The sequence below is a fragment of the Hemicordylus capensis genome, chromosome 1 (assembly GCF_027244095.1).
Source record: "Hemicordylus capensis ecotype Gifberg chromosome 1, rHemCap1.1.pri, whole genome shotgun sequence".
Taxonomy (NCBI): domain Eukaryota; kingdom Metazoa; phylum Chordata; class Lepidosauria; order Squamata; family Cordylidae; genus Hemicordylus; species Hemicordylus capensis.
The window spans coordinates 18346848-18373450 of NC_069657.1; the positions used below are offsets into that span (position 1 = coordinate 18346848).

At 46.2% G+C, this 26603-nt stretch overlaps 1 protein-coding gene across 2 annotated transcripts; it reads left to right on the forward strand.

Moving 5' to 3' along the window:
* The first annotated feature begins 938 nt into the window (after nucleotides 1-938).
* TMEM179 (transmembrane protein 179) lies at nucleotides 939-26603 on the forward strand. Of its 2 annotated transcripts, XM_053279248.1 has the most exons (5): nucleotides 939-1492; nucleotides 9533-9670; nucleotides 17162-17240; nucleotides 17987-18201; nucleotides 22364-26603. In XM_053279248.1, the coding sequence occupies exons 1-4, from the start codon at nucleotides 1191-1193 to the stop codon at nucleotides 18164-18166; spliced, it is 699 nt and encodes a 232-aa protein (XP_053135223.1). In that variant the 5' UTR covers nucleotides 939-1190; the 3' UTR covers nucleotides 18167-18201; nucleotides 22364-26603. The 2 variants fall into 2 exon arrangements, with proteins under 2 accessions (XP_053135223.1, XP_053135213.1); XM_053279238.1 differs by having other exon boundaries at nucleotides 940-1492; nucleotides 17987-26603.

A 26603-nucleotide genomic window follows, 5' to 3' on the forward strand; every position in this document is an offset into this window, starting at 1 on the left:
GCAGCGGCTTCTCCATGGTTACAGGCAGGAGTCTCTCTCAGCCCTATCTTGGAGAGTCATGTAGTCTCCCTTTCAAATGTAAACCAGGGCAGACCCCGCTTAGCAAAGAGGACAATGCATGGTTGCTACCACAAAACCAGCTCTCCTCCCTGTAGGTGAAAGTCTAGGAAAGGGACCTTCTGTGGTGGTGGCAGACCAAAAATTGTGGGGTTTTTTCGGAGGGACACACAGAAGGGGCAAAGTGCATTTCTAGGTGGGCTGGTGTAACCCCCCCTCCCCCAGGGTGTAGTACTTGGTTCAGGCTGGCAATTGTGGTCAAATAGCTGCTCTGCTGTGAGTAAACTCAGAGAGAGATAATGGATGTCTGTCTGATGCATGAGACAGAAATTGAGCCAGCTCTAACCTCTTGTATAGGTGAGCAGATGTGTATTTGATTATAGGGGGCGGGGGAGATGTATTTTGTTTGGCTGTCATTATGTGTATGTATTATTTCATTACAGGGCTGCAATTCTTGAGTTTGTCTTGTGGGCCTTCGTGGAAAACTGCAAGTAAAGTGCTTGAAACCAGAAGAGCTGGATCCAGCCAGGAGTTCAAGTTGGACACTTGCTCTACGTTCCTTCTTTCCCAAGCGGATGGGATCAGTTGAACACTGGACTTTTCAAAGACGCCAGGCGGGTGGGAGCGGGAAAGACATGTGTGAGAACTCTGAAGTTACATGTTCCCATTGATGCAGATCTGCATAAATATACTTACCACTGGTTTCACCTTGAATGCTCTCCCTCAAATGCCACTGCTGTTTGGCCACATGTGACCCCAGTATATTCGATTTCTGGACCAGAAATGAGGGGGCAGGTGGGGGCAAACGCCTGCTTCTGGAGCCATCCCTGGGGACCTTGGAGAGCCGCTGCCAGTCAGAGCAGACAACGCTTAGCTCGAGGCAGCAGTGGCCTGACTCGGCAGAAGGCAGCCCCCTCTCTTCAGAAAAGACATGCCGTGAGCCCCCGCCCCTCTTCCCTGTGAGCCCCACACCCCTGGCTTGGCGGCGCGGGGGATGGGAAGGCGCGCGCCATGGAGGAGGCGGAGGCGCGGTTGCCAATGCGCAGCCTCCCGCTTCCCCTTTCCCCGGCGGCTGGAGGCAGCGAGCGGCGGCGGGCGTCAGCAGGCAGGCGAGCCGGCCGGCGAGGGCGATCATGGCGCTGAGCAATTTCCTCTTCGCGCAGTGCATCTGCTACTTCCTCGCCTTCCTCTTCAGCTTCATCGTGGTGGTGCCGCTGTCGGAGAACAGCAACGACTTCCACGGCCGCTGCCTCCTCTTCACCGAGGGCATGTGGCTCAACGCCAACCTGACGGCCGAGAGCCAGCGCTTCACCGTGCAGGAGTGGGGGCCCGAGTCCGCCTGCCGCTTCAGCCTCTTCGCCGGCCTCCTCTCCCTGCTGCTCGCCGCAGTGCAGGCCTGGAGGACCCTCTTCTTCCTGTGCAAAGGCCACGAGGAGTAAGTGCTCGTCTGGACGGACGCGGAGACCCCGCCTGCCGGGGGAATCATGGGCGGCGGGGGGAAACAAAAGGGATGTGTGTGTGTGTGGTGTGTGTGTGTGTGGTGTGTGTGTGTCTGGCTAAATTTAAAAAAAAAGGGGGGGGGGGTCCTCAAGAAAAGCTCCCTCCTGGCCCGCCACGGAGCTGCAGCGCGCTTGGCTCCCTGCTAAAGGGGAGCGAGGAGGGAGGTACATTTCTCAACCCTTGCATAAGTCCGATTTCCCTTGCAGCAGAAGACTTGGGCATGGAAATGTGTGTGTTTGTATGTATGTATCTATCTATCTATCTATCTATCTATCTATCTATCTATCTATCTATCTATCTATCTATCTATCTCAACCAGCTCTTTACAATGGGCACATCAAGTATGGTGGGGATTGTTTCTGTTTAGAGCCCTCCCCAGCCCAAGGGCTCAAGGTAGGTAAGGATATGTTCATTGCAGACTTCCAGAGGCGCTCTTACTCCTGGACTTTGGGGCCGAGGTCCAGGGCCTCCACAGCCCCTGGGTACCCCCAAATCCTCTTTAGTATGTCCTGGATGGTGTGTCCGCCCAGCCAAGCATGATGGTGCTTAATTTCCAGGGGAGGGGGGAGCCCCCCAAAGGCCTTTCGGTCCAGGCTCCAAAATTACCTAGGTGCACCTCTGCAGACTTCTCAGTTGCATCACTGGAGCCCCATCCTACCCCATCTTACCCTATAGCTGGCCATCAGAACCCAAGTTTGAATATCATCATCATCATCCTTGTCATCGTCATCTGCAGTTGGCTCTTCCTTTCCTTGTTTCCCTTGGGAAAGCTTGGAAGAGCTCTTACCGATCATTAATGGCAGGATCTCCTTTTCTCTTCCAGAGCTAGCAATCCATCACAGGGGATACAGAGCCCCCTCCCACCGGATGAATGACAGTGGGATCAATCATTAGATATTATAGATTTGTTTTTTTGCATTTAGCTCACCCAACTCCCCAGAGATCGGGGGGGGGAGGACAGCAGAATGCATCCAATAAATTAAAATAAGTGAAATCGCTCAAAAAATGTATTAAAGAGTTAAAAGCTCCACCAGGAATGCTTCTCTACATGCATCTGATATCCTGATGGTGCTGGGCTGATGCTAAGGAGGTGCGCTGGGCTGATTTGAGTGATTTTTGCAATGAGATTTCAGAATTCCAAGAGGTCATTATATCGAACCCCTGCCCCTGATCCAGGAGTACAGAATCCTTCACATGCAAATATCTATTTTAGTAATATGTCACATTAAAAAAAATGTATTTCACATTGAAATAAGGTTTGCAAGTGCAACAAAAAGTACAGGTGAGGCATAATCAAGCATTACAATAGCAAATTTTAAACATTGCCAAAAAAGTGAATCTCTCTGCATGCAAAAGTTATGGTCTTTTCCATTCCCCATAATACCAGAAGTGAGTTTGCTGCTGAAAATGGCAACCCAGCTTCCAGTTCCCCTTTTTCATTCTCATCATATTTGCTTCTTGAAATGCAGTGTCATCACATGGAAGTGTTCCCTTTCCTACTCATATGCCATCCCATCCTCAAAGGAAGTCAGGGTGGCTTACATGGCTTCCCCCCGCCCCCCCCCATCCCACCTTATCAACAACCCTATGAAGTAAATTAGGCTGAGGGTGGTCGGCTAAGGTCACACAGTGATCCTCATGGTTGAGTCATGATTTGAACTCTAGTCTCCCTAGTTCTAGTCCAACCCACTAGGCATCGGGTCAAACACAATATGTCAGCATAAAAATGCCATAGGAACTTTGGGATGAAGCCATAGCTTAGTGGAAGAGAGTTGGTCTTGTGGCAGCAAGCATGACTTGTCCCCTTAACTAAGCAGGGTCCACCCTGGTTGCATATGAATGGGAGACTAGAAGTGTGAGCACTGTAAGATGTTCCCCTCAGCGTATGGTGCTGCTCTGGGAAGAGTTGAAGGTTCCAAGTTCCCTCCCTGGCAGCATCTCCAAGTCAGGGCTGAGAGAGATTCCTGCCTGCAGCCTTGGAGAAGCCACTGCCAGTCAGTGTAGACAATACTGAGCAAGATGGACCAAGGGTCTGATTCAGTATATGGCAGCTTCCTATGTTCCTATGTTCCTATGCTTTGCATGCAGAAGGTCCTTGGTTCAGTCCCTGGCATCTCCAGGTGGGGCTGGGGAAGACTCCTGCCTGAAACCCTGGACAGTGTAGACCAGGGTTTCTTAACCTTGGGTCCCCAGATGTTGTTGGAGTACAACTCCCACAATCCCCCAGCAAAAGCCATTGCAGCTGAGGATTCTGGGAGTTGTAGTCCAACAACTTCTGGAGACAATACTGAACTAGATAGACGGATGGTCTGATTTGGTACAAGACAGATTCTGTTCCCTTATCTTCTTCGCTCTGTTCGTGTGTAGACATGATGGGGACCTGGATGCCTTGTTGCTATTATCAACACATGAAGCCTGAGTCAGGCCATTGATTGATCTAGCTTGGTAGTGTATGCACTGAATGGCAGCAGTTCTCCAGCATTTCAGACAACCCTATCTGGAGATGCTAGGGATTGAACCCGGGACCTTCTGTATGCAGAGCATGTGCTTCCCCATTCAGGTGGAGCCCCTCCTTCTAATTTGCAAAATCTAGTTCTGATGTTGGGTCTAATTTTGCTGCAAATCCCATCAAGTTCAATGGGACTTACTCCCATGCTTCAGATTGCAGTGCACACATAGGAACAGAAGCACTTGCCATATATCATCAGATCATTGGTCCATCAAGCTCAATATTGTCTTCACAGACTGGCAGCGGCTTCTCCAAGGTTGCAGGCAGGAATCTCTCTTTCAGCCCTATCTTGGAGATGCTGCCAGGGAGGGAACTTGGAGCCTTCTGCTCTTCCCAGAGCAGCTCCATCCCTTGAGGGCAATATCTTACAGTGCTCACATGTAGTCTCCCATTCAAATGCAACCAGGGTGGATGCTGCTTAGCAAAGGGGACAATTCTTGCCTGCTACCCCACGACCATCTCTCCTCTGGTGGATTTTGCAGGGTAACATGGATTTTGCAATTCTGTAAATTAGTGCCATGCTCTCCTATGAGAGTAGTGTTTTTGGCAGTGTTCTTCATTACAAGGCCTGGGGGCCAATGGTGACCCCCATAAACCTTAAGTGCAGCTCCCTGACTAAGTGTGAAGTAGAATACTCGATGCTGTTCCCACTGCACAGCTCTGTGCTTTGCTCCAAGCATGGTTTATATCCTGCTTTTCCTCTAAGGAGTCCAGAGTGGTGTTCATGGCTATCTTTATCCTCATAACATCCCTGGGACAACAATGTTCTACAGAGAAACAAAGTAAAAGTAAAGTGTGTCATTGAGTTGGTGTCGACTCCTGGTGACCACAGAACCCTGTGTTTTTCTTTGGTAGAATACAGGAGGGGTTTAATAATGCCTCCTCCTGCGCAGTCTAAGATGATGCCTTTCAGCATCTTTCCTATATCGCTGCTGCCCGATATAGGTGTTTCCCATAGTCTGGGAAACATACCAGCAGGGATTCGAACTGGCAACCTCTGGCTTGCTAGTCAAGTCATTTTCTGCTGTGCCATTAGGAGGTGTATGGGAAATTTATTCAAGCAAAATTTCCAACCCCAGATTCTGCTTAATATGAAGATTCTGCTCTTTTGAATCCTTTCCTATTTGTTAATTAATTATTTATTATTTCTCTAGGTAACCCACTTTGGAACCTTTTGCTGAAAAGCGGTATATAAATATTTGTTGTTGTTAATATCCTTCTAGCAATGGGATGTCAAGAACGGAGTGTCCTTGTCTTACTGTTGCAGTAACTGTATTAACTTCTGGTTCATACCATCTGAAGTAGCATGGGTCTTGTGTGTCTCGCCACCACAATTCTTGCCCCATGTCCAGATTGTGATCCACTATAACCCTTGCAGAGCCTATGAAGTTGTTCTCATGACCGGAAGGGAGGGGTGGTGGGCGGGCGGAAGGCTTGGTAAATTTACCTCCTCCCCCTGCTGCCCGATGACCCAGTTCTCCTATTGGGAGTGCAAAATGTGCTCCCAGGCGAGCAGTGCTGCGTGCCTGCAGTGCGGAGGTGCAGGAGTTGGGATGACGCGTCCTGGTCCCTGGAAATCCCATAATGCACTGCACTAGTGTGAGGTGCATTGTGTGGATCCCCTCAGTGATGAGCAGGTGTCCGTCGGTGTGTCAGCACAGACTGAAGACAGCTGGTGCTGACACATGGTCAAGTAAACATGGTTAAGGGAGAGCCTGATCCCTTAACCTTTTGATTTAGAGACCGCTTATACCATCTCTAGTTACATCATGATTTACATTTTCAGGAACATGGCATTATATTTAAAATATGGTGGATAGAGCTATCAATGGCTACTAACCTGGATGGCTGTATTTTTCCATCAAGATTCAGAGGATACATGCCCCTGAACACCAGGTGCTGGGGAAAACCAACGGGTGGGGTGGTTGCCCTCTTTCCCCAACTTGTGGGCTTCCCTGTTTTACTGGTTGGCCACTGTGTGAAGCAGGATGCTGCATGAGGTGATTCTTCTTCCTGACCCAGTAGGGCTTTCCTTTCTTCATGCATGAACCAATGAGCCGGTGTGGAAATAGCCTTTTGATATTTGGGATATGCAAGGGATCTGACCATTTCCCAAACCAAGTTATATCAAGTTTACCTTTTGCAATTGGCTGCTTTATAAAATAGGAGCTGATTCCATGTTAGAAGTCTGAAGGACTAGCTAGACAAGATAACAGAGGGAGGAGAGCTGGTCTTGTGGTAGCGAGCATGAATTGCCCCCTTTGCTAAGCTGGGTCCACCCTGGTTTGCATTTGAATGGAAGACTACATGTGAGCACTGTAAGATATTCCCCTCAGGGGATGGAGCTCCTCTGGGGAGAGCATCTAGGTTCCCTCCCTGGCATCTCCAAGATAGGGCTGAGAGAGACTCCTGCCTGCAACCTTGGAGAAGCCACTGCCAGTCAGTGTAGACAATACTGAGCTGGATGGACCAGTGGTCTAACTCAGAATATGGCAGCTTCCTATGTTCCTATGAAATCAATTTGTAGATAATACGGAGCTAAATGGGCCAGTGGTCTGACTCGGGAGAAAGCAGCCTCATAGGTCCAATCCTGTAAATGTGCTATGAATGTAAATGGTTCCTTTTGTATGTACTTGGTGTGTCAGTCTTGCACGATTTGTGACCCACTAAGCTCCAGGCAGACTATAGGCTATGTGTGGTAGCCTGTGAGATGCTTTGATAATTCCCCATTTCTCTAGTCAAAGGCAGGATTCAGAGTGGCTCACTATACAAGGCTAATGGGGCATCAGCTGTAAAATTCTGATGTGTAGTTTTATACTGAATTGGACCATTGGTCCATTTAGGTGAGCATTATCTATACTAAGAGTTCCCAGTCTAGCGTCCATAGATGTTGTTAATAGGGATGTGCAAATCGATTCAGGTACAAATCAATTTGTACCTGAATCTACCTGATTCGAGTGATTTGGAGACAGAACAAATCGCCCCTGTGGTCCATTGGCTAGATTTGGGTCCAAATCGAATAGTGCCAGATTCGATTTGAATCAATTCAAAATTCAGATTCCTCCTATTATTTCCCCCCGATTCCCAGCTTTGTAGAAATGGAGTTATGGAGCAAAATGTGTGGTCACTATTTTTCAAGTGTTTGGATTCGCTGGTGTATAATAACCTTTCCTCATAATGAATCCTTATGAGGATTCATTACATACCTTCATTTCTTCTATTCATTTTGACTGCCTTTGGACAGTGCCAATTGTGAACTGCCATGTGCCAATCCCACCCACAAGGCAATGGGGTACTACTCAGTTTATAGTCTAGGATTTCCCCCCCCAAGTGTTTAAACTCTTTGGTGTCTAATAGTAACCTCTAGGCTGGATTACTGCAATGCGCTTTTTGTGGGGCTGCCTTTGTGCATAGTCCGGAAACTGCAGTTGGTCCAGAATTTGGAGGCCAGGTTGGTCTCTGGATCATCTAGGAGAGACGATATCACTCCTGTGTTGAAAGAATTACACTGGCTGCCTATATGTTTACAGGAAAAATACAAGGTGCTGGTTATCCTCTCTAATAAAACGCTTGGTGTCCATCTGTGGACGGACACCAAGCGTGCGTTTGTGCCTCGCCTGTTCTGGGCATGCGCGAAGCGCATGCCCAGAACAGAGCAAGGGAGGCATGAACAACAGGACCCGGCGGCCATCTTGGGCGGCCAGAAGTGGCTGCCCCGAAGAAGCCGGGTAAGCGGTGGCGGGGGACACTGGCCGAGGCGCGGCCAAGGCGGCGGAGGAGCCATGGCCGCGGCCTGGCCGCGCCGCCGAAGCCGGGCGGGGGGAGGAGGCGGCGGGGGAAGCCGGCCGAGGTGGTGGCAGAGCCGCCGCCGAGGCCTGGCGCTGCCGCCGAAGCCGGGCGGCTGGGAGTCCTTGGGGCCCTTGCCCGGCCGGGGAGACCGGCCGGGAATGTGAGGTGGGGGCGGCCCGGACCGGACCGGCAGCGGTGCCCCCAGAGTCCGCCCGGCCGCTGATTTGCCCTTCCCTTCCTAGCGCCCATTATTCAACGGGCTAAAATTTACTTGTTACCTATAAAGCCCTAAACAGCTTAGGCCCTGGGTTTGTAAGAGAACATCTTCTTCACCATGAGCCCCACCGCTTGTTGAGATAATCTAGAGAGGTTCGCCTGCAGTTGCCGCCAACTCGCTTGGCAGCTACTCGGGAACAGGCCTTCTCCATTGCTGCCCCTGGACTTTGGAATACGCTCCCTGTTGAAATAAGAGCCTCCCCATCTCTGGCAACTTTTAAAAAGGTGCTGAAGACACATGTATTCACCCAGGCTTTTAATTAGATTTATGGTTTAAATTTTTAACACTGTTTTAAAATGATTTTAATGTTAATGTTTTTAATGTTTAAATGATTTTAATTGTTTAATTGATTTAGTTTTGATTTTAACTGTTAATTGATTTTAATTGTTTTTATTTGTTGTAAATTGCCCTGAGCCATTTTTGGAGGTCAATCAGTCAATCAATCTGAGGTCAATCAGTCAATCAGTCAATTTGGAGGTCAATCAGTCAATCAATCAATCAAATAAATAAAAACCTTTCCTCATAATGAATCCCCATGAGGATTTATTACACACCAAAGAATCTAAACACCTCAAAAATCTCTAAAAAATAAACTGAGTATCCCAGTCTGTATGTGTGTGTGTGTAGTTGACACATGGCAGTTGACAGTTGGCGCTGTCCAATGACACTCAAAAGGAACAGAAGAAATGAAGGCATATAATGAATCCTCATAGGGATTCATTATGAGGAAAAGTTATTAGACACCAAAGAATCTAAACAGTTCAATATTCCTAAAAATTAAACTGAGTTTGGGGGTATACTTGTAAAGGGGAATCCAGCAAGGAATCCAGCGGGAGGGTTGGAGGAGCCCCCATCGCCACCAGTGTCTCTGCCGCCATCTCTGCCATTGCTGCTGGCCCTGCCACCTTAAAGTAACAATACCATCTTTGTTAAAAATACCCTTTCGCTCTCACCCCCCAGCATTACTAGAAAATGCCCTTCACTTGTAAAGGGGAATCCTTGCTAGGGAATCCCCTTCACAAGTATACCCCCTGAGCCGACTCTTAAACCACTTCAGCCTGGTTCAATGTCTGAACTGGACCAGATCCTGTTTGGCTGAGCCTGAGACTGAACTGGGCTGGGTTGGTTCGAATCCGGTCTGGATTTGAACCGAACTTGCAAAACCGGTTCCGTGCACACCCCTAGAACAAAGGTTGGGAACCCATGATCTATACTGAATGTCAGTGGTGCTCTAGGGCTTCCCAGACCTACTGGGAAATAGCTGGATTTGAACCTGGAACCTTCTGCAGCCAAAGCTTGTGCACTACTACTGAACCATAACCTGTCCCAAAATGCTGTCTCATGTTGCTTATGAATGATCCTTTTTCCTTCTTCTGCCCCACCCTCTATTTTGCTTACAGCTCTTTCTTTTATGCCTTTCTGAATTTGCTGGTCAGCGCCTTTGTGGTTTTCGTCATCTTTATTGCCAGCACGATTGTCAGCGTCGGCTTTAACATGTGGTGTGATGCTATCACTGAAAAGGGAAGCATGCCAAATAGGTGGGTATTGAAGATGCTTTCTGTTTCTATGTACAGGCAGATAAATGGGAGACAGTAGATGAAATGTAGTTATTCAATGCAAGGAAAGCAAGCAAGATGAGTTATATTCTGGAAAACACCTGGAAAGGTGTGACTTGACAAGCATGAAAGAGTCTTTTCCTTCTTACAGCCAGTCATGACATGGGAGTTCCATAATCAGAACTCTTAGCATCCTTTTCTTTTACAAAAAGCAGTCATGGGGGAAAGTATTGTGTTCTGCATGAGGTGAGGGTCAGTAGTCCCAAGGAACCATTTGGGAGGAGACAGGCATAGTCAACAGAGCAGGAGGTTGAAGGCCAAGAGTCAATACACATCAGTTGTCAGGAGCAGGCGAAGAACGTAGTCAGAGGAAGCCAAGGATCAGGAGTCAGGTAGTCAAGGCAAGTTAGGAACAACAGACAGGGAACCTTTGCAATGATGTTGCTTCAGCAATAGCATACTGCAGACTGAGCTCTTATCTAGCCCTGCTGCTGGGTATAGTCCTAGGCTCCTCCCATGCTCCCAGAGACAATGGCTAATTAAAGGGCCGAACCCTGTTTCTTAATCTAAGACTCCTATGGAGCAGGGGCAATTCCTCAGTCGCTGGAGGAGGCTCAAAGTCCCATCGGAGGATGCGGGCAACAGTGTGTCCTCAGGGCAAATTGCAAGTGGTGGCTCTTCCGAACCTGGTGCCTCTTCAGTTCCCTTGAGCTCTCACCACTAGGTCCAGATACAGCTGGGCATATGGAGGGTTCCCAGAGGGGAGCCTCGGGGCTGGGTTGTGCAGGTATCTCCTGGGAACCAGGAGCCTCATCCTCACATCTCTCACTGTCCAGCCTTGCCTGGTGGGATGATAGGTCCTGGTTCATGACAGGAAGCTCTTTAGATTACAGGTGCAGCATGAGAGGCAGGGAAGAGGGGTTTAGCCCATTGCCCCTATCTCTGAATTCCTGGTTTAAATCCCCTGCAGGTGAAAATTTAGGGCATAATTTATGCCCATTAGATTTCCTCTCTGCAGCTAATAGCAACTTCAGCAGGATGATTTGGACTGGGGTTGAGGTAGAGGGGGGAGGGGTTAGACCTTCCCTGCCCCCACATCAGAGCACTAGTCCAAATTGTACCTAATCCTCACATTTGCTCTTTGGAAAAGAATATGACTTTGAGAGTTTTATCACAGAACTGCCACCTCACGTAATTCAGCTCTTGACTTAGGTGGCCAAATTCAACACAGGGCAAAAGTTTAGTATCTTTTCAGAATTATGTAGAGGCACCATGGGAGAAGGGAAAGTTCTGTGTGACTCAGGAAAACACAAGTGGCGAGTCCTGTATTGAATTTGGTAGCTGTGATGTTGGCACACATGGCAGTCATCTTGTTGGTCTAAAATAAAATTTGATGGTCTAAAAATTATATCACATGACCAGAATCTTCATTAGGGCAGGGCTTGACAAATCTCAAGGGCCAGGGAGCCATGGCACCTTTAAATTTAACCATGGTACCTAGTCGAGGTCGAGGATATACAGAAGTAGAGTTATTTAATAAAATCTTTATATGACCTGGATAGCCCCTTTTCTGTTCTATGTATGTTGCTTATAAAAGAGATAAAGCCCACCCACCCCATGTCTGTCACGAAGTCCAGTAATTTTGTCAAGTGTCCATTGTCTGTCTCCTAAATCTTTTGGGTTGGTTCCTAGATAGAAAGAAAATGTGTCAAGACCTGGCTTAGGGGACTGGAAATGTGGATTTCTGGGTTATAGTTATAACTGCACTGCAGATGTGCTTGGTAACCTAAGACGAGAGCATTCTTCCCAGTGGTGCTTTGGGGTTGCCCATTTACAATAATAGTTGTAGAATGCCTTACGGGTGGAAAATATACAGCACAATCTTCTCTATAAAGAGACTTAAACTCCTCTCAAAATGGGGGACTCAGTATGCACCAAAAGCGGGGCTAAGGGACTTCTATACCACCTGCATTTGGCACACTTATTTATTTAACTTATATCCCAACTCTCCAAACCTGTGCAGGGTGGATACAGACATTGTATAGAACGTCCTGATTCCTGGTTATTAGTAAAGAGGGGTATTTTTATCTCTTTTCTCTCAAAATGCCAAACTTGGTGTATCCCCAAATAGTTAGGCTATCCCTACAATACCTAGGAAGCGGAAATATGATAAGACACCCGAAGAAACTGGGTTTCTATAAAAATCTGGAAATGTTTATGGCAAACAGAAGAGGTCAGGGCATGGACATTACCTCAAAACGTAGGGCAGCACTAAATGTTGAGTTGTGTCATTTTTCCTGCCCCTTTACACACCTGAATTGCCAGAGAGACCCAGGGAAGTGTGTGTTTGCTTGCAGACTGCAAGCTAAATTTGCTCGTGCTATCTATTACAGGTGGCCCTCGTTATCTGTAGGGGTTCTGTTCTAGCTCACAGCCACAGATAATGAAATCTTGAGGAAATGGAATTTGGGGGGTTAGGTTCTTGAAGGTGAAAAAAGGTTAAAAAGGCTTTAAAAGGCAGAAATAAGAGAAATAAAGTGCCGTACCATCCTCTCCAGTTGTCCAGAAATGCCTCCCGCCCCCCAACTCCCAATTCCACTGATTTTCTGCAAAAAAACAAAATGGCTCCATTCAGCAAAATGGTGGCCGGAAATGACCTCAGAAGTCATTTCGGGCCACCCAGGAACCATGGTTAGGGGAATTCTTACTATTTTTCAAACCACGGAGAATGAGGTCGGGTCTACATTGCTCGACTGCAGATACACAAAACCACAGTTTCTGGGACCACGGATAATGAGGACCACCTGTATGGAGAACCAGTTCTATATTAAAATGTAAATTTGAGATTTTATCCAGTGCATTCCACCAGTCTTTGTATTGGAAAAAGGTTTTAGGGATTTAAGTTTAATACTTTATCTGCTAGATAACAAGGTCTTAGGAGAAAAGCGTGACATTTTATGTCATATGATATAGAGTAAACTGCATTGCTACGACGTCAATTTTATGTTTCACTTTGTCATATGTTGTAAAATGCCATGGTAAATGTTCTGTTTAGGGCTGCAACAATTATTCGAATATTCGGTTAAACATTCCCTTGGGGGTTTTTTGGGGGGAAAAAACCCTGACTAATCGAATATTCGGATAAGCTTCCAAGATGGCCGACAACAATGGAAAGGCAAGAAAGAGAGAGAAGAGGCCTTCTGAAACCTCAAAACCCCTGGAATTTTTTCACAGCGCCACGTAAAAATAGAAGTTATTTGTAAAACAAAAAACAAAAATCTATAGGCAGAGTCTGTCTTACCAACTCCTTACTCTGGAGCAACAGAAACAAAACACCCAAACGCTCCCTTCTTCGGAAGTCTTCTCTGATGATGTCAAAAGGTAATGGAAGCTCATAAGCTTGGGTTCGTTGTGGTGTGAAGCTCACCCTTTTGGGTGATGTGAAAGTGGGTGTTTCTGTGGGTGGTTTAGTGGGTGGGGTGTAATAAGGGAGGAGGTGCTTAAAATTTTTATTTTTGCATAATAAAAATTTTGGGCCTTTCCACACATGTTTTGTATCATCTTGCACAATTCATGTACACATTGGTTTCCTATTGATTGCATTCAGTTCGCACTTCTCCCCTCAAGGTAGCATGGCACAGCACTGTTATAGGTGAGCTGGTTTTGTGGTAGTGAGCATGAATTGCCCCCTTTGCTAAGCAGGTCCCACTTTGGTTTGCATTTGGATGGGTGACTATTTGTGAGTGCTGTAAGATATTCCCTTAGGGGACGGGGCTATAGCTCAGTGATAGAGCATCTATTCTCCATGCAAAAGACCCCAGCTTCAGTCCCTGACATCTCCAGGTAGGGCTGAGAAAGACTCCTGCTGGAAACCTCGGAGTGCTGCTGCCAGTCAGTGTAGATAGTACTGAACTAGGTGGAACAATGGTCTGACTCAGTAGAAGGCAGCTTCCTGTGTTCCTAGTACTTAAGAGTCAATAAATTGTACCGGGGGAAAGGTTATTTGTGCTCCAGGCAGTGCATCAATTACTGTTTTGATTTATTATTTATTTATTATTTTATTTATTACATTTATATCCTGCTCTTCCTCCAAGGAGCCAAGAGCGGTGTACTACATACTTAAGTTTCTCCTCACAGCAACCCTGTGAAGTAGGTTAGGCTGAGAGAGAAGTGATTGGCCCAGAGTCACCCAGCAAGTCTCATGGCTGAATGGGGATTTGAACTCGGGTCTCCCTGGTCCTAGTCCAGCACTCTAACCACTACACCACGCTGGCTCTTGATTGTTGCCTGACAAATGTCCGGCATCTATTGGATATTGTTTGTGATGTCATTGTTTTATTTATGTATATGCCGCCTGACTCGAAAGCCTCAAGGCGGTTCACAAACTCATTCATTAGTACCGAATGCCACAGCTCCCCCTCCCAGTGTGAACCCTTCAAGTTCTTATTTATTTATTACATTTGTACACATTGCCTTTCCTTGAACAGTGTGCTCCCCTTTATACTGCTCTTATGGAAGGGCATACGTCTAGCTAGAGAGATAGCTAGACAGCAAATTGTCCCATTTTGCTGTCCCATTCGCCAGCAGTGAAAATTGGGGGCCATTTTGATCATTTTTGAAGGAGTGGTGGGCAAAATTGGGGCAGAGGCAGAACTTATTCCAGGCAGTGAAAGTAGCAACGGTGCTCCTCTCCATCCTTCCCACCCTAAATCTCTCCCCATGTGATGTAAAGTCACTATATAGCATAGCTCTGAGGATGGTCCGGGGGGGGGGGGGGAATGGCAGGTACTGGCTGCCAAGAGGAACAGTGCTGCCGCCGCCACAAAACAGGCCAGTGGTGGCAAAAATTGGTGGCTGACATCCTAACTGATGTTGTGCTTGCACAGTGCACAGAGTTGTGCTTGTGCAAGAGCTGAGGGTGCAGAGCTGCACCAAATCATGGTCCTCCGTGATGTTGACAACCGCAAGTGAAAGACTTTCTCTGGGGCATATGACAAAGCTGCTATGCAGCTAGTGTTGTGTAACTTGTCAACGTCTGCTGCTGATGCAAGGACTGGTCTTGCAGAGGCGCCTTCCTCTGTACAATATCCTTGCATTATATCCTTAAGCTAGAATTTAAGGATTATAGCATTATTATTACTAGCACAACGCTAATCTGGAGCGCAGGCTCCTGATGTAGCAGAACTTGCCAGTATACCATCTTTGCGCAAGCACATTGTCGTTGTGCAAGTGATGTCAGGATGTCAGGGACATAAGAACATAAACATAAGAACAGCCCTGCTGGATCAAGCACAAGGCCCATCTAGTCCAGCATCCTGTTTCACACAGTGGCCCACCAAATACCAAATGCCTCCGGGGAGCCCACAGGCAAGAGGTGTGCACACACCCTTTTTCCTGCTGTTGCTTCCCTGCGACTGGTATTGAGAGGCGTCATGCCTCTGAGGCTGGAGATGGCTCACAGCCACTAGACTAGTAGCCACTGATAGACCTGTCCACCATGAATCTCTCTAAGCCCCTTTTAAAACCATCCAAGCTGGTGGCCACCACCACATCCCATGCCAAAGAATTCCATAGATTAATTGTGCGCTGTATGAAAAAGTACTTCCTCTTGTCATGAGTTGGAAGGCACATTTGTCCTTTCTTTATCCCGCAAACAGCACACAGAAGTTCTCATTAGAAAACTATTGATTGTACACTCAGAAGAGCCCTGCTGGTTTGGACCAAAGGTTCTTAGAGTCCACTATCCCATTTCTCACGGTGGGAAGCCCGATGCCTCTGTAGTCCACAAACAGAGTATAAAGGCAACTACACTGCCCTGCTGCCTGTTCCCTGTTATTCATAGATCTCTGTTATTCATCTAAACATGCCTGTGAACAGAAACAGGCAAACAGCTGCACAGGAATCCCCCCTGGAAGAGGGGTGTCCAGTTGTGGCCCTTCTGCAGATGTTGGCCTCCATCTCCCATCATCCCTGTCTTCTCTCCATTGTAATGGAGAGTGATGGGAGTTGTAGCCCATAAACAGCTGGAGGGCCACAGTTTGAGACTCCTGCCCTAGAAGAAGGCTCTGTTGCCAAATCCTTGTATGTAGACAGGATGTTGCATTATTTCGCATTGAAAATGGACTTGTGTTGCGTGTTATGAGATTGTTGTGCAATGGCTAAAATGCACATTTGCATCGCATGTTTAGTGATTGTGTGGAAAGGCCCTGGCAGCTGAAGATTACAGCTTCATTACAGACATGAGCCCCATTCAGATGTGATGTTTGTGTGTACAGATATCTGTACATGTGCACATGTGCTTATGTGAATAACTACATATGTGTTAATTTTTAAAAATTTAAAAAAATTGTCCTGGGTGCAGAACAGTAACAGGATTCCCAGATGCTGTTGACTACAACTCCCATCATCCCCAGCCAAAGGCCATTGCAGCTGGGGATGATGGGAGTTTTAGTAAACTACATCTGGGGTTCTCTGTTATTTATTTTATTTTATTATTTGTTCGATTTTATTACATGGAACAGTGACACAGACCCACTGCAATGCAGGCTTTGGATGGGAAATGTGCTACTGTACATCCCTCAAACATGATTGTGGAAAACTGTACATGTGTACAGCTCTGTACATGCTTTCTCTGGCTGACATCCTGACCAGCAATGCACTAGCACAAGAGCACTGAGCAGCCCATTTCCACCAAGTCTGGTGCTTGCGTTTCAGAGAAGTGTTGGGCTATCACAAGCAGGTTTGTGCTTGCACAACAGCTGCAACACCTGCAGCATGCTTCATGTGTTTTAAAGGATGAAGTCCATAAATGCCCATCTTTTTTTAGCGCAACTTTGAAATCTCCACACGCTAATGAAACTTTGTTATTCAAGCACTTGTTAGTCGGCCACTATTAGAGATCTGAAAGCCTGGGGGTGTGTGGTAGAATGGGGAAACTGGAGCGGGGTGGGGAAGAGGGTTTTTTCTTCTTCTGGGGGGAGGGAATTGTTTTTTCCTCCTAGGCCTTCACATCTCTAGCCATGACACACAGCTTGTACGTGCTGTGACGCTAATGTGTGACTAGGGCTATGGATTTAGATGAAAAATTCTTACAGCCTCTCTCTTTCTCTTCATCTGCAGGAAATTGGTCCATACTGGAACAGTTGGCACAGTATTTGAGGGGACATTGACACTGGCCCTTGTTCCATTATTTCTGTTTGAGATAAAACTGCAATAAGCGTTGACTGTTTAATAGCGTGTTCGGAGAGGGGCTGTAATATGAAAGTTTATCTGTGTTTCAAGGATAGCAGGATGATTGTTTTATAATGAAGATATTGTCATCCGGTGGTTATATATAGCTGTGGGCTTTGGGCACTCAAAAATGAAGCTTTATAGAACAGGATTTAGAGGTCTGATTCAGCTAAAGCTCAGAAAGGTCATTTGGAATGGTTGAAATGATTTTCTTTTCTTTCCCTCTCATCCAAAACCCTCTAGCTGTGAAGAATTGCAGGATATAGATCTTGAGCTGAATTTAGAAAACTCAGCATTCTATGACCAGTTTGCCATCACGCAGGTAAGTCAAGTAATGCTTCCCAAAGGACCTCTGGGCATTAGCTTCCTCCATGTACCAAAGTAGGAACTTTGGAACTTCTGTACCTAACATCACTTGGGGTCAGTTCGCACATTTTATTTATTTATTTAAAATATTTATGCCCTGCCCCTCCAGCATGCTAGTGCTCGGGGTGGCTCACAACATTAATAAAAGAGATAAAAATTTAAAAATTATATCAATAATATAAATATATTATAAAGTATAAAATTAATTTTTATATAAGATATAAAGTAAAATATAAAGTAAACAAATAATAAAACTTAACAAGTTGAGGCAGGCAAATCTAGAGCTGATCAGGGCTGTGAAGAAACAAACGAAAAGGAGGTGAGGTAGGTTTTCAGGGCCCCCAAAATGTTTACCGTCACATGGAAAATGCTTGCAAAAATTTGGCACATCACTTCTCTTGCTAAGCTTCTGAGAACCTCAGCATTGAAAGCAACTGGTGTAATGAAAGAATATCCAGCTGAAGCTTGATTTTTAAAACACACACAAATTAACAATAGTTTGGGATGCAAATGAGAAATGGCTAGACGAAGCAACCCCAAACATTAATTATTATCCAGTCCATCAGTGATCAATATGAACAGGATTGCAAATGGCATTAAATTGTCATTCAGTTAGTGTACAAAGTAGTATTTTGAGCTGCTTGATCTCTTCATAGTCCCTGTTCTCAGTTCCTCTCTCTCTCTCTCTCTCTCTTTCTCTAGTTCGGCCTCTGGGCCGCCTGGCTGACTTGGCTGGGAATTACCATTTTGGCCTTCTTGAAGGTTTACCACAACTACCGGCAGGAGGACCTCCTGGATAGCCTGATTCATGAGAAGGAGTTTTTGCTAGGACGATCCTCATCACGAACTTCTTTTCAGGAGGAGAAAAGTGGCATGATCTAATGGGTAGCTAAGCCAGTCTACCCGGCAGATTGCAGGTTTTATAATTCTCTAATTTGGCAGCTGTGGTTGGAGTTCAAGTGTGAAAATTGTATTGGGATGCCTGCAAAGGTCTTTGGAAAGGAAACTGAATCGGAATTAAGTATATTGTTAAGGAGATATTGTCTGTAGACACATTACAATTAAGACAACACAGAAGGCTAGTTCACACATCCATGTCCTTCATGGTTTTTCATCAGTTGATGACTCTCCAACACTTGATGACTCTCTGTCAAATGTACAAACTCTCATCAGGTCTTATCAAGAGTCCGATTCAGACATTATGCTGTATGAGTGTACAGATGTCTGTACACTGCTACATGTGTTTGTGTGAATAACTGTACCTGTGCTCATTTAAAAAGTAAACCTGAATAGAAGCCATTCAAATGCATGGTACAGATAAGAAGTATACTTTCTGTACCTGCATTCAGCATAATGTGTGAATGACTGGACCTGTGTACGGATCTGTTCCTGTGTACACTCGTACGGATGTACAGTGTACACAGGAACAGATCCGTACACAGGTCCAGTAATAATTGAACATAATAAGGTCGTGCACACGACCATTTTTGCTGGCGGGGTGGAGGGCTGGTGCGGAGGCCTGCCTCCTTGCACAGAATCTCTGTCTCTGTCCAGGCTCTGCGGCTTGCCGATGCTGCAGCGATCGGCAGAGAAGGAAGTCCTCCAGCATCCCTCAGTTCACCATGCCAGGAGTGTGGTGCATTGAACGATCCTCCCAGAGTGCCCGGCTTGGTGTATGCTCAAGTTGCTCATGCTCTTAACTGAAAGCCGGGGTGAAAGGTAGGGTTGGTTGAGGCGACAGCACCAAGATCAGCCTTGATCCTGGCATTGTGCATGAGCAGCCTAACCCAGGCTGGGCTGCCCTAGCCTAGGTTAGGCTGCTCATGAGAATAGCCTTAATGTGTGAATGGACCTAGAGTTCTACCTCTGGGAATGAATTTTTCATGGTCATCAATCAACACTGCAGTCAACAAGTGATGGACACACATGTGTGAACCAGCCTATGATCAGGAGCAAACTGTGCCAGATCTTGGTATTAGTTTTCTTTTTAGGCTAAAGAGCAGTGGCCGACATACTCCGCAACGTTCCATCTGTCTTGCAATGGAATGGACGTGCAATTGCGCAAGAGCACTCATGTCTATAATGCAAGAATGGCACAAACACAGTTGCACGATGGATGGCTGTTATTTCCAAGGGCTGTCCATTGTGCCAATGCATTTGCACAATTCTTGCATTTGGCACAAGATGGTTTTTAGTGGCTAAGCTGCAGATTTGCATTTTGTGTTTAGATTTTTGCTCCACTCCAGTTTTTGTTTAAAATGTCTCTGCTCCTGTGGGATTCAGTTGAAAAATTATGGAGCAATGTGGCTGGCTAGATGCTCAGTTTGATTGCCATAACGATAGCTTTTAAAACAATTAAAGAATTAAGCCATTGTATTATATTAGATGTACTTTGTAGATCTCATGGAGGACTTGCAGAGTGCATTTTTGATTAGCTTCAAACTTGAGGTTGGCATGCAAAATATATTATTATTGCTTCGTAAAATGTAGTGCAAAAGGCGATAGTTAACAGCTTGCCTTGTAAGCAATTAATATCCAAAGCTTGCTTCTTCATATATACAACTAGAATCTTAATGATATACTGTACTAGTGTTCATTCGCAGTGCTGCTCTCATAGGATATGTGAAATTATGATTAGCTACAGAATACATCTACCTTTATATAAAATAGACAGGGATGTGGTCAGGTGGGCAGTTTATATCTGAACTGGGATGCTTTCTCCCCTTTAAGTAAACGGTTACAGATGTAAATTGTAATCCAAGGAATCTGCATGCCAGAGAATGACAGGGTTAGCATTTGTTTTGGGGATCAAGGGTACTTGATTCCCAGACGCTAATGTAGACATGCTGCTTAACAATGGTTAGCACTAACCACGGTTTGTTCTCCTAACCTTGATTAATAACTCAAAAATACAGTGAAACCATGAGGCTCTTCTCACGATCGGTGAGAAGAGCCATGAGGGTGTTTGCGGGCTAAGCCTGCTCTCCCTCCCCGCAGACGAGCAGTCAGTCTGCTCCGGGCGGCTACAGCAGCTGCTCACATGACTGCTGGCTCCGTCACGGAGCTGATGCGGGCTGGGGAGTTTTGGGGCCGCTCAGCTCCCGGAAGCTCCAGCATGCCCTGCGTGAGCACCCCCGAGTCGGGAGGCTGCTTTTCAGCCTCCCAGTCGGGGGTCTCCTCATGAGTTGCTGTGGCGTGGAGCCGCGCCGTGGCAACTTACGATTTAAAAACCTGGGTTTGTGGCGCGCTTGCTCCGCAAACCCGGTTTAGGGGGAGGGGTAGTTTGGCGGGTTAACCGCCTGGAGGACACTAGGCTGGGGGGTTCGGGGGCCGCACGGCCCCTGGAAGTTCCAGCATGCCCTGCACGAGTGCGCAGGGCACCCTGGAGAGACCCCTGAGCCAAGAGGCTGCTTTTCAGCCTCCCAGTTGGGGGTCTCCTCGTGAGTTGCTGTGGCGTGGAGCCTGGAGGACACGGGGCTCGCCTGCAAGCCCGGTGGTTCTCACGGTCGACTGAAATTGGGCTAAGCTCCCCTAGCTCGATTTCGGTAGACTGTGTGAATAGCCTCCTAGCCTAGGCTACAGTACATGTGTGAAGTGCCGGGATCAGTCTCAATCCCCGCACTGCCCCCACACCAAGCCTGAGGTTCTGACCTGGTGTTTAGTGCGGTGCACTCTGGGACGTGGGAGGGGAAAGTCCTCCTGCTCCCAGCTCCTGTATTCACGGTGCCGCCATGGATGTGGGCCTGCGGTATGGCAGAGGAGAGGTCAGCTGCTGTTCATCTGCCCGGGAAGGCAGGCAAGTTCATGCCTTCCCTGCAGCATGACCAGCAGCAACCGTGAGGTCATATGAAAGACCTGTTTGTTTGCAAACCCATTTTAAGTCAAGGTGATTCTCATGACCAGCCGAAACCAGGCTAAGGGAGCCCAGCCTGGTTTCGGCAGGTCGTGTGCTGCAATGGGAGCTGTGTGGCTCCCGGCGGCAAGCCCGCTTAAATGCCCTTCCCCTTAAATGAGGTTAGTGTTAACCCCATTTTTCTGACTGTGTGAGTCTGCTGCAGCTGCTTCCAGCCACAGGGGACACACTCAGGGAAGGGGGGAAGGGGGGACCCCCAGGAATGCACTGTGCACTCATGTCATGCATTACTAGGGGTCGAAAGGGTTTACTTCAGACTCCAGGGTGCATTACTGGGGCTTAGTTAGCCCTGGCAGCTCTCTCCACTGATCATAAGGAGAGCTTCATTGTTTAGGTTGCATATAACCATCATTTAAGGAAAACAAACCATGCAGTGCATGCTGGAGAGACCCCCAAACTGGGAGGCTGCTTTTCAGCCTCCCGGTTGGGGGTCTCCTCATGAGTTGCTGTCAAAAAATAACAATAGTCCTGGCATTTTGAGGACCCGCAGCCATATGAGGCCACAGGGCAGTTTGCCTCCCCCCTGCCCCCTTGCTAAGGAGCTCCTCTACATAGCAGTGTTCAACAAGCCCCTGTGATCTGATCAGCCAGGAGCAGTGGTGGTTCATGCCCACTGGGGCTGGTGTGGTGGAGGTCAGGGCAGGTAATGGCAGGCAGAGCCAGGGATAACAACAGGCACAGCTAATTGTAGGCAGAGCTAACAGTAGATGGGTCCATGGGCAATATCAGGTGGAGCCGATTAATTCTGATTTTCTCCCTACAGAAATGTTCAAAAGGACAATCACATGTGATAAGGGTAAAAGTGTGATTTATCCGTTTGTAACAGTCTGGTGAAGCTTTAGTTCAGTGGTAGAGCATCTTCTCGCACACAGAAGGTCCCAGGTTCAATCTGTGGAATCTTCAGGTAGGGCTGGGAAAGATTCCTGCCTGAAACCTTGAAGAAGCTGTTGCTAATCAGTTCAGGCAGTACTGAGTTAGATGGACCAATCATCTGACTCATTATAAGGCAGCTTCCTATGTACTTTGCTCAGTTTTGCATTACTGATGGGAAAGGGGCAGTCCCTCCCCCACACCACAACCTCTTCATAGAAGCAAAAATAAAATGAGTTTTTTGCAATATTCTTTTCCCCTTCTAGCAGTTCAAATATTTTTCCTTTTCCTTTTAGTGAAAATTCTCAACATCTCTTTACCAGTAAAAACCCGTTGCTTTTCCTCAGGCCAACCCGAGAGCTTCATTCCTGAGCAGAGGATTTGAACTGTCACCAAACCCAACATTCTCTCTGCTGCATCACACTCACCCCAATCCAGCAACAGATTTGCATATCTGGGTTACAACTGAAATTTCAAAAAAGTTCTTTTGAAGGTGACTTTCAAGAAAAAGCATATGAGACAGTTCAAGGGTAACCAAGTGAGTTTCTGTAAAACAAGTGGCATTTCTCAGGGAGTTTCTTATTGCACATTCCTAAAATTAACACAATGTGAAATTTGAAGGGCATTTCAGAGTACAGACAAACTTGTTATACATGGAACCGCTATTCATGATTTCTCATACGCAGGTGTCAAATATGACACCCGACCTCTTTATCCGTGGATACCAAAGGGTTGAAACCCACGGGTCCATTTTTCCTAGAAGGCCAGAAATGACCGTGGAGGTCATTTCCAGCTTCCATTTTGTCCACAGGAGCCATTTTGTGACTCATTTCATTTTTTAAAATGGAAAGAAAAAATCAATGATTTTGGGGACTATTTGGGACTTGGGAAGGCATTTGGGAGGCATTGCTGGATGCCAGGAGATCAAGGCAGCACAGTAGGGCAATTTATTTGACCCATTTCCCCTCATTTCTTAACAGTCTAGGAACATAACCCCCACAATCCCATAGACTCAATGCCTCATTATCCATGGTTTTATTACCTGTTATCTGCAGTAACCCATTTCGTTACCCGTTTTCGTTATCCGCAGGAATCTGCGGATTAACCCCATGGATAATGAGGTCAACCTGTACCTCCCAAATTAAAACATCCAAGGATATATGAGTTGGCATAAAGCAAGTGAAATTTCATTCTGTGCATCCCTAATCTGGATACATATTGCCACGATGCTCAACCAAGCCCTATTGAACTGACTACATAGATTTGGATGAGAATGGGCATCTGTGTCCAGAGCTGTCTGTTGACACATGTGACTAGCTGCCAATGGCTACTGCTGGATCAGGGCCCAAGGCTTTCCACTTTGCAGTAGACTTGGATACTCATGTAAATTGCCACTTCTGTTACTGAATCTGCCACTGAGAGCAATGTCAGATTATTTATGTATTATAAGTCTTTGATCTTGCAAAGTCCTCTTCGTAATTTGCCTTCTGCATAAATATCCCTGCATGCCTGACTTTTTAATGAGGATGGTAACATCTGAAGAAATCCATGTCTTTAATTTTATATGCTGGGAAAGAAGGTGCTGGCATTCTCCCCAGAGTTCCAAAATGTACCGGAACATTCCTACAAGGCCCTCACATTCCCAAATCATTTTTTGTTTCATTCTTTGCTTCAAACCAAAGATCTTGTTTTCAGTAGTTGTTGTGAATAACCACAGCTGCTGAAACAGCTATCCCCCACCCTTCCCTGAACGTGCACCATTTTGCTATCCTTTTCAAATGGGTGAGGTTGTTCACACGACTGCTTCTGGTAGGGCCAGGGAGGGCTGGATGGGAGGCAGGATCATTCCTACCTTCCCCCACATGACCTCCAGTTCTGGCCAGCCATGCCACTTGTACGCCCACACGAACTGAAATGCAGTGAGCAGCATGGTACTCCAGAGGTTGGGGGAAGGATGCCCAGCCGCCAGATATTCCACAATGCATTTTGTGAGCAACACGGTGTATTATGGAAAATCTTGAAGCTGGGTTGTTCCTTTCCCCAGCCTCTATGGTCACAATGGCTCCCAGCAGCCAAAACAGAGCTGCCAGCAGTCCATGTGTCCACATGACCAGTTTGGTGCCAGTTTCAAAAGAGTAAAGCAAACAAAAAACAAGCAAACTAGATTTACATCATCTGAAGTGTTTGTAAGGTCTTGATTGCCTTTTGAACTGAGATGCTAGTGATGGAATTGAGGACCTTTTACACGTCAGGTTTGTGCTCTTCCAGTGAGCTATATCCCTTCCGCAACGTTGTTGACCAATACTGAAATAATAGTATAATATTCCATATAAATGGAAAAGTAACTTTCGCTGCCTGTAAATATTTGAACTCTTATCTTTACTGATTATTTTCATAATGACAAGGATGAATGTTTCAGCCTCTAAATATGTGTCCTGTGGTGTGTGTTTGTGAACTTTTTTTTTAATATGGGAAAAGAAATTATCATAATGTAAAAAAGACTTCTGTGTGTAACAGATACAGTGGGCCATTATCTGTGTGCAACAGTTACAGTGGGCCATTACAGACTCATGGATGAACTACTTGAGTGGTGCCATCAACTACGCCTCCTCCATTGCTACCTGGGGAAAGAATAAGTTTAAATGAAAGTGCAACATTGAAATTCTACATCAATGCTGCACTACTTTGGCCCTCCAGCTGTTGTTAGACTACTCCCATCACCTCTGATTATTGGCCACTGTGGCTGGGGATAATGGGAGCTGTAGTCTCCCACGTAAGGCTGAAGTTGTACAGCCCTGTTCTACATCCACATTTGAAAATGAAAAAAGAAATCTAAGTGCCAACCATTGGGCATTGCAACATGAGAACTGATAACCCATTTTCATGCCATAACTTGAAATTCTCCCAGGTTTGAGAAACTGGGTCAAACTAGTTATATGTATTTATTTTAACTAATTTATTTTAACACAGGCCTTGACAAATTTGCTCTGGATCTGGGAGCTAGCCCCAAATTGTAAGAACCAGACAGGGGTCGCTTGACAAAATTAGCAATGGACATTGTGGAGAGGGAGGGTAGATGAGCTTCTCTTTACTCCCAAGTATGTTATTCCAAATAACATACTTGGAGCAGAAACAGGGCTGCATCCCTATCTCTAAAGATGCTGGTCTAGACACCACAGTTGCATTTCAAGGAATCATGGCTCCCTGGCACCTGGGATTCATCAAGCCCTGTTTTCACAAATGGGATGTATTTAGGCCAGGCCTGCTCAGCTTAGGCCCTCCAGCTGTTTTTGGACTACAACTCCCATAATTCCCAGTGACAGTGGCCAATAGCCAAGGATTATGGGAGTTGTAGGCCAACATCTGCAGAAGGGCCAAAGTTGAGCAGCTCTGATTTAGGCAGATGTATTTATTTATTGGGAGAACTGTGGGTTGATTTTTCAAAAGGTCAAATGGAGCTGCAGAGGGCTCCCAATTGGGATAAAGACCATGGAAGTGGGGAGGGGGAATTTAACCCTTTCCCCATGTGGTTTTCCTGCTCCGACTCACACACCTCTCCCCACAGCTGCTATTTGATACGTGGGGCAAAGCATACAGATATCTATGGCTCCATTTGATCTTTTACAAAGCCATGGGAGGTCAAATTAGAGACCTCTCTCCACCTTGTGTAGCGTGGGCTTTAAATATGGAATCTGAACTTTAAACACATTTTGCATTACTAGGCTGACATACAGATTGCGGAAACATCAGTGCAGTGTAACAGTAGCCTAATATAAATTCCTAGCTAACTCCACCAGTGCACTGGAGAAGCTGCAGTTTTTGCTGCTCTCTCCTTTCCTAGGAAGCCCTCTGTGTCACCCAAATATATGTCCCTGAAGATTGTGCAACCCTCGAGGACATATTTTTGGGTGGTACAGAGCACTTCCTGGGGAAGGGGAGGGCATCAAAACTTGCTGTCCCCCCTGTGCACTGGTACAGTTAGTCAGGAAGTTCTGTTAGGCTGCTCTTCCACTGCACTGGTGCACCCTTGCTCTGTATGCCAGCTATAGGTGTTAAATGCCAAATCCAAATTTTAAGACTTTTTGGGTAAAAATTAAATCTTGCATTTGCATCCAAAGACCTTCTGAGAATTTACACTCGTACCTTGTATTTTCTTTTGGGGCCTTTATTCACTGCTTAGTTGGGCATGAATTGCATGTAATGTATTGGGGAAACAAATATTGGGTTTAAATATGTAGAGTGCTGCTTTCCTCCCTCTAAAGAGCTGAGCAGGGAGTTTGGAACATCATAGCTTCTATCCTCTTGACTTCAGGCAAAACTGTAATAGCTAGCTCTTCTCCTTCTCTGAGCCAATGGCCAGGTTTCCATTGTTTTTGGTTTGAGGCAGGCTTGGATCCAATCTCTGCCTAAAATAGCATATTTACTGTTAGTATTTAATAAATGTGTTTTATATAAAATGCTTTCTCTTTCCTTCTGGAGAGCACATTGGATTTCTGATCTGGTGCCATATATAAATAAACTGTCTGCAAATGTAAA